This window comes from Anabrus simplex, chromosome 6 (genome assembly GCF_040414725.1).
Source record: "Anabrus simplex isolate iqAnaSimp1 chromosome 6, ASM4041472v1, whole genome shotgun sequence".
NCBI classification, from domain to species: Eukaryota; Metazoa; Arthropoda; class Insecta; order Orthoptera; family Tettigoniidae; genus Anabrus; species Anabrus simplex.
This window is the reverse complement of record NC_090270.1, coordinates 114,577,293-114,590,985: the sequence shown is the minus strand read 5'-3', so window position 1 is coordinate 114,590,985 and position 13,693 is coordinate 114,577,293. Positions and strand designations below refer to the sequence as shown.

The window sequence follows — 13,693 nt, the reverse complement described above, 5'->3', positions numbered from 1 at the left end:
AATCCTAGTGGGTAAGATTTTCAAATGAAACATTAGTTAAGATATTTGATGGACAGAGCGTTACTTACCCAAGAAGTCGAGAGCCTACTTTGACTACAGGTAGAATATAGTATGGCTTAGCTCCAGATCCAAGTGCAGTATGAAACATGACACACTGGCCATCTCTTGCTAGAGACAGTAACTGCCAGCGCAAAGTTAGGAGCAGTATTGATGCCACATAAGGCAATAAAAGAGTAACATAGAAGCGAACCAGCTGTCCTAGGCTATCGAGAAATGAACTCTGTATGCTAATGGAGAGAGGGAGAAAAGAAAAAAGAAACAATTTAGGACAAACTGAAATACAATATGAACACTTCCTACTCAGTTGCAAATATTAACAGTAATATTTTAACACACACATTAGTTACTCTACCACAATTAAAATAAGAAATCTTCAAACATATTAATATTCAAACTGTACAAAGATATTAAAAATATAACTTATATACTGTACAACTAATATAATCAATACAGGAGTGACCCATGAATCAAATGCTAATTTCATCTCCTAAAATAAGGAAGCTGATATTTGGAGTAATAATTTAAGTATAACAGCTCTACTATTTTTTAAAGTCCTCTAATACTGTCCCACAACCACAGTCGTTTAATAATGGAAGTTAACAGTAACTCAAAAATAGGGCTTAATAAGAACTTCCTATTGCAAATAAAGGACCAGTGAGAATCACCAACCAAAACATATGTGCTTATCAAAACCATATAGTATATACCGGGTGTCCACAATTAAAGTTATGGTATTAAGTGCGGTACAGCATGGGCTAATGATCGTAGGATTCTTAAATTTCATAGATATGCTAACTAAGCGATGCACTCGTGAATTATGCCATAAAAATTATTAGTTCCAAGTTTTGCAACCAGGCAAAAATATGGCCTGCAATGGTAGGGAGCACAGAAAAAAGGTAGGAAAGATCAAACACATGATAACGTGGCATGGTCGGCAGTTGCCTGCAGCATATCGGGTGAAATCAGAGCGAGATGTTGTATGCTAGCCTTTAGATCAGGTGGAGACCAGACATGCCCCCGACAGACACAATCTTTAAAATATCCCCACAACCTGTAGTCACATGGATTTAGGTAGGGGAACTTTTAAGGCAGCGCATCTGGAAAATACCCAGAGATAATGCGGTCGTTAATGAAGGTTTCTTGAAGCAATTCTTTCACTTGGCGAGTAATATGTGGTGTTGCCCCATCTTGCATAAAAATAACTGCGTGGTCACAGTTGCGTTCCTGCAAAGATGGAATCACGTGTTGCACAAGGAGGTCCTTATAACTTGCAGATGTCACTGTACACCTACTTGGTCCATGAGAGGTCATCTCCTTTAAGAAAAATGGACCAAGAATGAAGGAGCTTGTAAAACCACACAAACAGTCATGTAAGCTGAATGCAATGGTTGTTCTTGCATAATGTTTGGAGGAGTCGAACCCCATATGCGACAGTTCTGTGCATTCACTGCACCCTCCAGAGTAAAATGCGCCTCGTCTGTCCACATGTTGTAGACTTCCACAGGTGCCAGAAACCAAAGGCCAAAGTCACGGTGTTGTGCAACATCTTGGGGTTTCAATCTGTGAACAATATGAAGTTTTTAGGGATACCACTGGAAAATGCACCACAAAATCTTGTGAACCAGGATAGCAACAATACACACGACACAGCTAGAGCACTGATTAGAGAATTGGAAGAATGTGCTGTATGGTCTGCTACAGCTACAGGAACTTCACCAACAACATCTATGGGGATGGGCCGCCGTCCTCTCCCTGGTGCGACACCTAATTCACCTGTTTCCTCGAATTTCTTAATTATTTTCTTCAGCCCATTACTTGTCATGGGACCTGTTCTCTGCTGTTTCTGTTGGTGATATTCCAGCAATGCAGCATTGCTATTGTTGCCATTCTGATAAAACAACTTCACTAGTAGTGCACTGTCTCTCTTCCCAATATGCAATTTGTTTCACAAGGAAAAATTCAACTTACTTTAGTTACAACGAAGATTTACTTCACCAAAGGAATCAACATCCATAACCAAGCAACAAGCAAGGAATTGACACAATGCAGTTCTACTGGAAGAACATTTCGACATCAGAGTTACGGAATATTGCACGTTCTGACCGCTTACAGCGCCATATTTTCAACTGGTGGCAAAACTTGGAACTAATAATTTCTGTGGCATAATTCGTGAGCGCATTGCTTAGTTAGCATATCTACGAAATTTAAGACTCCTACGACCATTACAGCCCGTGCTGTACCATGCAGAATACCAGTGGAATGGTCTCAAAAGAATAATATGCATATAAACCAGAGTAAGACGAAGGTCATGAAGTTCCGGAAAGAAGGGGAAAATGTCATCAATGGATATATTTACCTGCGGGAACCAAACAACTGAATAGTCAAATCTTTCAAATATTTAAGGGTGAGTCTACAAGCCACTGGATTCACTTTACAAGACACATTGAAGATAGAACAGTGGCTGCGATAAAGGCTGCAATGGAGATTAGCAATCTCAAATTCCTTTCACTAAGAACAGCAATGCTATTATTCAAGCTGAAAGTTGCATCGATAGCATCATATGCAATTGAGATAACATGGCCGTACCTTTCATACAAAAATCTGAAAACTTTGGACAGAACTACAGCCAGATACATAAAATCGATACACCAAATCGACTTGTATACCATCTAGCAGAAACATTTTCCTTCATAGAAGACTTGATGACAACTTATAATCTACCTTTCTAAAATAAAGTTTTTTTGAGTGTCCACCTTTTCAATATTTTTACAATATTTAAAGATTAAGAGGGTTCCTCCTATTCAATACAAAGATATTTATTAATGTGAAAGAATCACATATCGTTCAAATGAGGTACTAGTTTCGGCACCAGATATGTGCCATCATCAGCCACAAAGTCAAATCGGGCAAACACAATAAAACCCTAAAACAACTTTATACACACTATAACATCTGCATGGATGAATATGAAATATGACTTTAAAACAACTTTAAAAACACACTATAACATTTGCACAGGTGAATATAAAATAAAATATGGTAGATGAAGTTGCATTCCACTTTAAAATCCGTTAAAATGACGACTCCGTTGTTGTATACCCATGGCAGTTTGTCCAGCTTATATATAACTTTAGTTTTCTAAAACTGTTAAATTATGCTGTGAGGTTTATTGTCATATGAAGTTGACACTATGTGTGTTCTGTAGTTTGGTTCCGGAAAATAAACGTAAACATGAACTTGGTAAGATCCAAAGAATTAATTCCCACTTCAATATGGGTTGAGGAACCTGGGGAAGAAATTAGAAGTCGAATTAGGCAAAAGATCGGAAGGAAAGATCAAAAAGAAAAGTCTAGAAAAACCCAGAGAATACTAGAAACGAACTCACCTTGAGCAGCCTGAGTGATCGGCGGACAGAGCTGGACTGATGGATGCAATTATAAGGTTAAGGGGCGAGGCGTAAGGGAGGAGAGGGGAGGGGTAGAGGCGGAGCGATTGTCACGGAGCTAAGGTGGAGCGGAAGGATGTGGTAGTGGGGGTAAATGATGTGGATATGTACTGCGTATGGTTTGAAAGATCGAATTGTTTTTAGGTGGTCTAATATTTCTTAGCCATTTAATTAAGAGATCATAAAGAATATTAGTTTTCTCGGAAATTTCATTTAAATTATAGTTAGGGTTGAAATATTGATCGCAATGAATGAAACAATTTTCAACGATGTTCATAATTGGCCCTTTATTTGCTATTTGAAGTATTTCAAAATCATGTTCTATATCAGTAAACTTATGATTAGAGTCGTGAATGTGTTGGCCTATAGCAGAAAACTTGTTATATCTTACCGTGTTGACGTGCTCTGAATATCTGGTTATGAAGTTGCGTCCTGTTTGTCCCACATAGGAGGCGCTGCAGTCGATACACTTGAATCTATAGATTCCAGATTTGGAAAATCTGTTAAGAGGTGTTGACTGATGTTGAATTATGTATAATTTCTGAGGTCCTATTATTAGTTCTGAAGAAGATTTTTACGTTATGTTTTCGAAAAACATTGGTGATTTGATGGATACCGTTGTTGAATGTAAAAGTAGATGAAACGTTAGTTATAGGTTTTTCTTTAGTGAGAGTAGTCTTGGGCCGGTGTCGAAATTTATTGATTATCTGTTCTATAAATGATCTGCTGTAACCGTTGAATTTGGCGATTGCTCTTATAGTGTTGAGTTCGCTATTGAGGTCTTTTTTAGACATAGGTATCGTGAATGCACGATGAACCATGCTATTATACGCTGCACGTTTGTGTGTTTGAGGGTGTATGGAATCTTGACGAATAGTATTGGCAGTTTGTGTCTGTTTTCTGAAAATTCTATATGAAAGAGCCGATGGATTTCTGAGGATAGTTAAATCCAGAAAATTAATTGCTTTATTATTTTCAGACTCAAGTGTAAATTTGATGTGGGGGTCAATATTGTTTAGTTCTTGCAGGGTAGAGGTCGCATTCTTGATTTCTTCATCCATTATAACAAATGTGTCGTCAACATATCTGGCCCACATGAGGATGTTTGGAAAAGTATTGCTATTTATTTTTGTGTATTCCAGAAAATCTAAATAAATGTCTGCTAGAATTCCCGAAGCGGGTGATCCCATAGCCAGTCCATTTTGTTGATAGATGGTTTCATCGAATTTAAAGAAATTATTGTTGATGACCAGTTTCAGAAGAGAAATAAAATCTTGTATTTCTAATTTGCTGAGAGAGCTCTGTTTGTTAAGGTTATCTTCAATAATGGAGAAAAGTTTGGATGTGGGTATGCTTGGATACATATTTACTATGTCGAAAGAATGAAGGGTATGGTTGGGTTGTACCGTAAATGACTTCATTTTTTCAACTAGTTCAGTAGTGTTCTTGATGGATTTTTTAGAGAGAAATTGATAGTTCCTAGTTAAAAATCGTTGAACAAATTGCGCAATTTTATATAGGGGGCTGGGTTTATAGTTAACAATAGGCCAGATAGGGACGTCAATTTTATGTATTTTAGGGAGGGCTTTAACTGTGGGTAGACCTGGATTCATATTTAATAGTTTTGATTTTTCTTGGTCTGTAAAAAGAAAAGATATATTCTTTAATGTTTGTTTTAACTGTCACTGTATTTTCTGTGTAGGATCTTTATTGATTATTGATTATTGTAAACGTGCTGTTGTTAAAAAATTCTTTGGTTTTAGATATGTAATTAGTTTTGTCCATGATAACTGTAGTATTTCCTTTATCCGCTTTTGTGACAATCAGATCGTTATTTTTAATTTTCAGAAGTAAAATTATTGGCATTAGAATTGATAGGGGGATTTCTTTTATTTACTTTATTAGAACTGAACATCTTATCTAATTTTTTTTTTACTTCAAATCTAATTTCGTCTCGATCTTCTAGCGGCATTTTATTGATTGTAGCTTCCGACTCAATCATTAAGTTAGTGACTGCGTTCATTTCATTCATATTAGGCCAATTATGCTTCGGACCCTTCGCTAAAATGGCAGTTTCTTCCGTGGTTAAAATTACGTTCGAAAGATTGACAACAGGAGGATAGAAATTCTCGATTGAGTTTCTTAGCAAAGTAGTTTCTTTGGGCTGAGTTTTTGATGCATTTCTGTTCATTTTTAATACAGCTAATTTCTTCTCTAACGTAAACTGTTTTTGTGAGAGTATGTCAAACATTTTATTATTAACCTGATTTAGAAATAAATTCCATTGAATGCCAGGAAGCAGATTGACTGCTTCAAGGTGAGTCTCGTAAAGTTTACTGTTTAAAAACAATTTTTTCTTATATAAAAAACAAAGTTCGTGTTTCAACCAAATTTTGTTCGTTTTTTGTTGGGCTTGGACGGAATGTGGTGTGGTACGATGTTTTTTGAGCGTTCCTTTCAGAAAGTTCGGTGTTAAATTGTGCATAATACATTGCTTCAAGAAGTTAACATCTTCGCCCAATTTGGCGACTTTAATTTTTAAACCCATATATTGATAAGCTTTTATTTTTGCCTGGTAGGCATTTTCATTAATATTTAGAAATTTCATGATCCGTATGGACTGGCTATGAGATCACCCGCTTCAGGAATTCTAGCGGACATTTATTTAGATTTTCTTTCCCCAACAGTTATTTATGAAACAGTATGTCCACTGTCGATGTAATAATTTACAACCTCAGAGCTAAACTTGTCATGAATATTCACAAATTTCTGCATGTTTAACCCTTTGAGTCCCTTGCTGGACATAGTTCAGCATTGCTAATAAGTAGTTTAGGTTCTATGTCGTACCTAATATGATGTAACTTTAAGGTTAGATTTCTTGTAAATTTGTGGGAAAATGGTCGACATACTTGTACAGTGTGAGCATCAGTTGAGTTGTCGGTTATTCCCTGTGCCGTGTCTGGGAGAGTGGATGATGCAGCAATAGCTGCCCGATCCATACATCTTGAATAGTGATATCATTGTCTCAGCTAGTCTGTGATAAGATAGCGTACAGTACACAACACTACAGTACTGTGTTTTTTTCTTTTTCTTTTCAATTTGCTTTATGATGCTCCAACACATCCTAGTGCACCTGCTGCTTATCCCTGTACTTAAATACAGAGTTTCAAAAATTCTGGAAAGTTGTTTTCCCATGATATTCACACAAATGAACAGACAGACAGGCAGACAGGCAGGCAGACAGACAGACAGAGAACTGAACCCACTTTTGGCTTTTGTATACCTAATCCAAGATAAAAATTAAGTATGAGGCAAACAAATTGAAGAGTACAAACAAAATGTCATTTTCATTTATATAGATTTGCAGCAAAAAAAGGGGAGAGAAATTGACTATATTTATAGCACTTTCCATTTTCAAGGATTTTTAGGAGCATTTCTCTCTAGGTCACTCCTACAGAAGAAATTCTGATCAAGAAAAATCTCTCTCTCTTACCGTACAGTATATTTACAAGCAGGATCCAGAATTAAACGGACTTTTACAGGTTTATTTTTGGTAAAACCAGATGGTCTTGGTGTGTGTAGTTTTAGTTGAACAGCTTTCTGCAATGCTGAACTGAAAATAACACAAACAATTATGAATTGACTGGAAAATTTGAGGAATTTCAGAAAGCAAGCACCATTACACATCTCTTATGTTTTGTAGAAATGACCTGAATGCATACTCATCAACTATGCACTAGAAAGGCAGAGATGCCATTTATTAAGCATTGGATATGTTTAAACTAGTTCATTAAAAATGATAAAATTATGTTAATGGATTGTGAGATGGGATCGGTAACTATCATTTTCAACACTACAATACTATAATGCAACCAGACTGAAATTCATTGCACAGTCCCTGAAGTTTGATATTCAGGGTAATAGCTTATTGTAGCTGAAATGTTCCTTACTGGCCAGTGCTTTGAAAACAACTATGTTCTGAAAGTTGCAGAGCAGAAGGTAGACGTGGTAATTCTGGTTTTAAGGGGAAGTACAACTATAGGCAAACATCCCTGTTAATGCTGATCAGAAAGGAAAAATATTCTAGCTCTTCAAAGAATGAAAGTATCGGGAAAGAAAAGGTGAAGGCTACGAAAGATGTTAAAAGTAGACATCCTAGGACTTGTAACCTAGTACCAACAGGGTTGGAAAGAGTACAAGGGTTGACCAAGATAGGAAAGAAAAATGTGAGGAATTTGGTAGAAGTAAGTAGAAGGAATATCACACTCAACTGTCACTCCCAAGTTGAGAGACCTTGTGTGACCACCTTTCAGTTGTCCCTTACAACTATCAGAACATACCATGGATATATCCTACGCCTTTACCCATGGCGGCTAAAACACAGTGAGCACCTCCACAGTGCCTGCCTGCCATTGACTCATCACTCCTCCATGGCATAGCAACAAGCACAGCAATTCCCTCAAGTTGTGCTCTGTGCTTAGAACTTTTAACAAGTGTTGAACTGTCACTCCAAATGTTCCTGAGTTATGAAGTGTTAGTTCAGAGTATAATTCACATAATGTCTCAACATGTGTACACAGTAATGGAATCAGAAGACAGAGGAATATGGAATGAAAATAAAAATAAGTGTGGAGAAGAGTAAGACAGTAGTGATGACAAGAGGTAACAGAGAAGGAAGAGGAAATTTGAAGTAAAAGGAAGACCATTAGAAGTTGTGAAAAAATTCAAATATTTGGGGAGTATACTTGCAGGAGATGGGAAAATAAATGAAGAAATTGGAAAGAGAATCCAACAAGCCAATGGGTTTTACCAATGTGTGAGGGGTACTGTGTGGAACTGGGACGTCCCAGAGAAATGCAAGAAAATTCTGTACTCAATATATTACACACCAATTTTGACATATGAAGTGGGCAGACAGACGACAACAACAACAACAACAACAAAACAAGATGAAAGCAGATGAAATTTCTTAGAGGAATAATGTGGAAGACATGACGGGATAAGATCAGAAATGTAGAAATCAAAAAGAGAATATTGGATTCCCTAAACTGCAAGACAAGATAGCGACTGGTAAGCTGAAATGGTTAGGACACATGATGAGAATGGAAGAAGATAAAGAGTTCCAAAGCTAGTATTTACAGAGAAGTTAATTGGAAGAAGACAATGGGGAAGACCCAGAAAGGTGTTCTGTTTGGTCTTTAAAGGGGCCCAACAGCTAGGTCATCGTACCAGCCCAGAAAGAGGTGGATGGATACAGTGAAGGAGAGTATACAGAAAAGAGGAGTAAAAGTAGAAGAAATATTGGAGGAGGGAAGAGAGAGGTAGAGAAATAGACAACTGTGGAGGCTCTTGATTCACAATCTGGCCCAAAAGTCTGGAAGCAGAAGAAGAAGAAGAAGAAGAAGAAGAAGAAGAAGAAGAAGAAGAAGAAGAAGAAGAAGAATAAGAAGAAGAAGTTGTGTGAAAACAGAAACTTGCAGAGAAGTCATCAGATGATTCATAACACAATTTCCATGTGTATGCCCTCCATATAAAGATACAATGCGGGAACTTGTAAACAAATTGAGAGGAACGGGTTCTTTACTCAATAAGAAGCAAAAGGTAAAAACATTCTTGTAACTGGATGTTGCAAAACTTTCGTGATGAAATAATTGATGCCTAATATTATTCTCTGATGAAGTATGGTTCCATTTACATGGGTATGTTTTGACACAGAATAACAGATACTGGAGTGCAGAAAACCCCCATTGCATTTATGAAATTCCTCTGCATGATGAATGGATCAGAGTATGGTGCACAGTGAACGAATTCAGAGTAATACGGATATTAGTATGGACTTATGGTCATCATGGTCTCCAAATTTAACTGTTTGCAACTAATATTTATGGGGGAACTTATGAAATAAACATTATGGAGGAAACACCCACATGTTAGATTGAAAGAACATATATACAGAGCAATAGCCTTAATTATGGAAGATGAACTAATGCGTGTGAACTGGAATTTCCTCACGATGCCAAAAATGTGTGGATGTAGGGAGAGAACATTTCCAACATCTCCTATAATAAAGTACATGCTCAGTTTTAAAAAACAAATAAGACATTTTGCCCTTTTGATATATCAATACTGTATTTAAGTAGCAATTTCAACCTCGTGTCATTGCGTAACAGAAGAATGATCATTTCGTTAAAAACGTTAAACAAGATTGTAAACAATAAATCTCAATCCACAGAACTGTTGAATTTTACCTCCTTTCATGTTCCATGAGTCAGAATTCACAAGAATACAGTATTTCACGTTTCAAGATCCAGAACATCTCATCATTTGAATTCACCATTATTAAAATGCTATGTTTTTGCAACACATTTGCTGCAGAAATTAATTTATTTTCAGAATCACACACTGACATCATTACACATCTAAAGCTCTGTGTTTCTAACTCATAAATTCAGACTAAAAACAAAACAAAAATAGTTACTTATTACTTTAGTTATATCTTTGGGTTAATTCCCATATTTTCATAGTATAGAAATATCCTTGATGTACTTTAGATAGTGATTTTTTTCTGTATATGTATTTTCTTCTTCTTTTCATTCTTCTTGGTGTTTACTTTCATTATTTTTATTTTGTCTTTATTTTTAATAATAATAATGTTATTTGCTTTACGTCCCACTAACTACTTTTTAAGGTCTTCGGAGACGCCGAGGTGCCGGAATTTAGTCCCGCAGGAGTTCTTTTACGTGCCAGTAAATCTACCGACACGGGGCTGTCGTATTTGAGCACCTTCAAATACCACCGGACTGAGCCATGATCGAACCTGCCAAGTTGGGGTTAGAAGGCCAGCGCCTTAACTGCCTGAGCCACTCAGCCCGGCGTCTTTATTTTTACTTACATATGTATTTTTGTGTTAAGAAGGTGCTGTACTGGACCTATTCAAATAAATAAATAAATAAATAAATAAATAAATAAATAAATAAATAAATAAATAAATAAATAAATAAATAAATGGAGAAAATAACTGATGTGATGCGAAAAAGTAGGATTACTTTTTATGGACACATGGCCCGAATGAATTCAACACGGTTAACCAACCGCATTTTCACTTTCCTCCAAGAGAAAAAGGCAAAGGGGCATGGTTCAGTGAGGTACAGAAAGATCTGCAGGAGATTGGGATCTCATTTGAGGATATCCAAGAGCGTGTCCCACTTAAGAAAAAACTCCAAGAACATCAGAGTTTCCTACCAAAGCCGAAGATGAAAACTGGAAAGGCATGGACGGAAGAACAAAAGGAGCAACACCGTATACGAATGAAGGAGTACTGGACCAACATTAAAGCTCAAGGGAAACAGTTGAAATGACTTGGTCCTTAGTTGGCCGAAACGAAACAAGAAGAAATAAATAAATAAATTTAATTACAGTATTATGTTATGTCATGCACGGACAAAGTGAGGAAAGTGCCGTGTTTTTTGCTATACCGCAGAGCGGGGAGTGATGAGTCAATGACAGGCAGACACTGCGCACGCACCAGCTGACTGATGAGAGAAACTCACTGTATAATTTAGTTGCATTTTCTGGAGGCAAGATACAAACACCTGTGCCCTGATATACGAGCAGATGAGTACCACAATACTGTTAATAAATAATAAAAGTTCATGGCACATTCAGTCCTTGAAATGACTGCTGCCCAGTTAGATGCCCTGCTAATATTTGGGTAAAGTGGTCAGCACGATATCTTGGTTGACTGCCTCTCATAACAGAGAGTTACTCAGTTGGTATCATGAGTCTGATTGTGAGTGAAGCACTTTCCAACCCAAGGTACAGAATTAAAATCTTGGACCAGCAGGGAATGAAATCTGGGAGTCTGGGTAAGATGCAGGCATGCTATTCATACACGTGGGATTGGCAATAATAATAGCGACTTTGTGCAATTAGTTAATACAAATATGTAATTGTAGTTCAAAGGAAACATAGACAAAACTGTCAGCACTGCCAATAATAGATAAGGCAGTCAAGAGGTGGTACCACACCATGGCTTGATGTTTGTTGTAACAGCACAGAATATGGTCAGTCTGAGTCACATGTCTGCCAAGTAGAGGGAGCAGTTGAAGCAAGAGTGGTGTGTAAAATGCTTATGTTCAGCTGAGTACAATGGGGCATAGTTTAATTCTTGTATTAAAAAACGTGCTTCGGCAAGTGAAATCTTTTGGTCAAACGGAAGCTATGTACAGGAACACATGTTTCAACTGAAGTACTAAGTTTAAGAGATATGCCGAGTTGTGAGGAGGGCAGGAATGCATTGCGGACCTCCCAAGACCTGAATGGGTGTCTGTACTGACACTGGAAAAAATTGCCACTGTGGAGATGACATTGAAGGACAGCTGCCATATCAACGAATGTGAGCTGTCAATGACAGTCGACCTCAGCATTGGATACATACAGAGAACTGTATGCAGGGAACTGGGGCATTGGAAAATGTGTTTCAAATGAGTAACCTAGCACCACACTGACAAACAGAAAGCTATTTGGACGGGAATACATCTCGAACATCCAAGCCAATATCACATGGCATTGTTTCTTCAAGCATATTGCAATGAGTGATGAAAACTGATGCCACCACTTCCAGCTAATAAAAAATAGGATAAGTCAGGAATGGAGACATCCTTCATCACCAAAACCAAAGAAGGCAAAGACATCTGCTGCAACTGACAAAGTCATATTGACAGTATTCATCAATAGGACCTTTGGCTGGAGTGACCACTAATCAGTGCCATGATCAACGCTCAATGTTACTGTGACACCTTAAAGAAACTCTGAAGGGCCATCAAAAATAGACCGCTGAGGAAACTGGCATGATAACACACATGCCCATATCTTGCACATGCAACATGACTGCATCGTTTTTGCTAGGGTCTTATGGATCACCCATGCTGCAGCCCGAATCTCTTGCCTTGTGACCATCATGTATTAGCCTGTTGAACAAGGCTCTGAATGGTTAAGTGTTTCACCACTCATCAAGCAGTTAATGATGCTGTGGAAGGGTGATTCCTCCAAGAACCAGCATTGTCCTTTGTGGAGGGTACAGAGAAACTTGTTCAGCATTAGAACAGGTGCCTGAATGGTGGGGGTAATTATCTGTAGACTCTCTTGAACTGCCATTAGTATATTGTCGTCTTACACGTCTTACAGTGTATTTTATACATTAAACACAGCACATCACTGCTTAAATTACCCTGTGGATACTCAGTGTGAAGAATTTGACACACCTGGTGACAAGGCTGTACCAACTGCTTCATAATGGATCAACTTCAACATTTGAGGAGACTTGGATATGATGATGATCATTACTGCCATCAGTTTTATAAAATAACTTAAGTTATCTTCAAATAGAAATGAATTTGTAAGAGTAATGCACCTAATTATATAACGTAAATGGTAACATTTACTGTAATAAGCAGCATAGGCATTTTTGTTGTTGTAAAAACACACTGTCCACACTATGAGAAAGTGTGAAATTCTATAATTTCAGTGCAAAATAACACTTGATCATTCACTGACATGGTACAAAAATGTTTCAAGTAAGTTTTAATAATTAAATGTTATTAATAATCTTGACCATAATGGCCAGTATTGGGTCCATATTGTCTTAATCACAGAAAATACAGAGATGGATAATCTGCCTAGTCAATGTTATGTATTACAAATTTATTTACATTTTTAACGGAATGTGTAAAATTATTCTGATATTCAGAATTAGTATAATTTTGATAATGAGTTTAATTTAAAATATTAGAACAGGTAAGGGTGATAAACCTCATTGTCCTTAGTTCTTGAAATAAAACAACAAGAAATATGCAACACCACTTAATTAAGGACATGTTAATAATCATTTGACAAAAATGAGATCGCTCAAGCAATGCATTTTTTGCAGTGATTTGCTTATGTCACACAAACACAAATATGTCTTATGGCAATGATGAGACAGCAAAGGGCTAGGAATGGGAGGGAAGCAACCGTCGCCCTGATTAAGGTACAGCCTGGTGTGAAAATGAGAAACCACAGAAAACCATCTTCAGGGCTGCTGACGGCAGGGCTCTAACCCACTATCTCTTGAATGCAAGCTGACATCTACGTGACCCAAACTGCGCAGTCACTATTAACACTATTACTTATGAATATTTTACAGAATTA

General features: G+C 37.2%; 1 protein-coding gene across 4 annotated transcripts in view; it reads right to left on the bottom strand.

Annotated features, from left to right (window-relative positions):
• The window catches only part of PGAP1 (GPI inositol-deacylase), a 202,261-nt gene that overhangs the window by 95,657 nt on the left and 92,911 nt on the right, over nucleotides 1-13,693 (bottom strand). For all 4 annotated transcript variants that reach the window (XR_011018454.1, XM_068228327.1, XM_068228328.1 and 1 more), the window contains exons 9-10: nucleotides 6,999-7,118; nucleotides 69-287 (exon numbers count right to left, since the gene is read on the bottom strand). Coding sequence is in view for 3 of the 4 variants with exons in the window: in XM_068228327.1 (XP_068084428.1) it covers nucleotides 69-287; nucleotides 6,999-7,118 (339 nt within the window). In the remaining variant the exon portion in view is untranslated. The remainder of the gene's footprint in view (nucleotides 1-68; nucleotides 288-6,998; nucleotides 7,119-13,693) is intronic.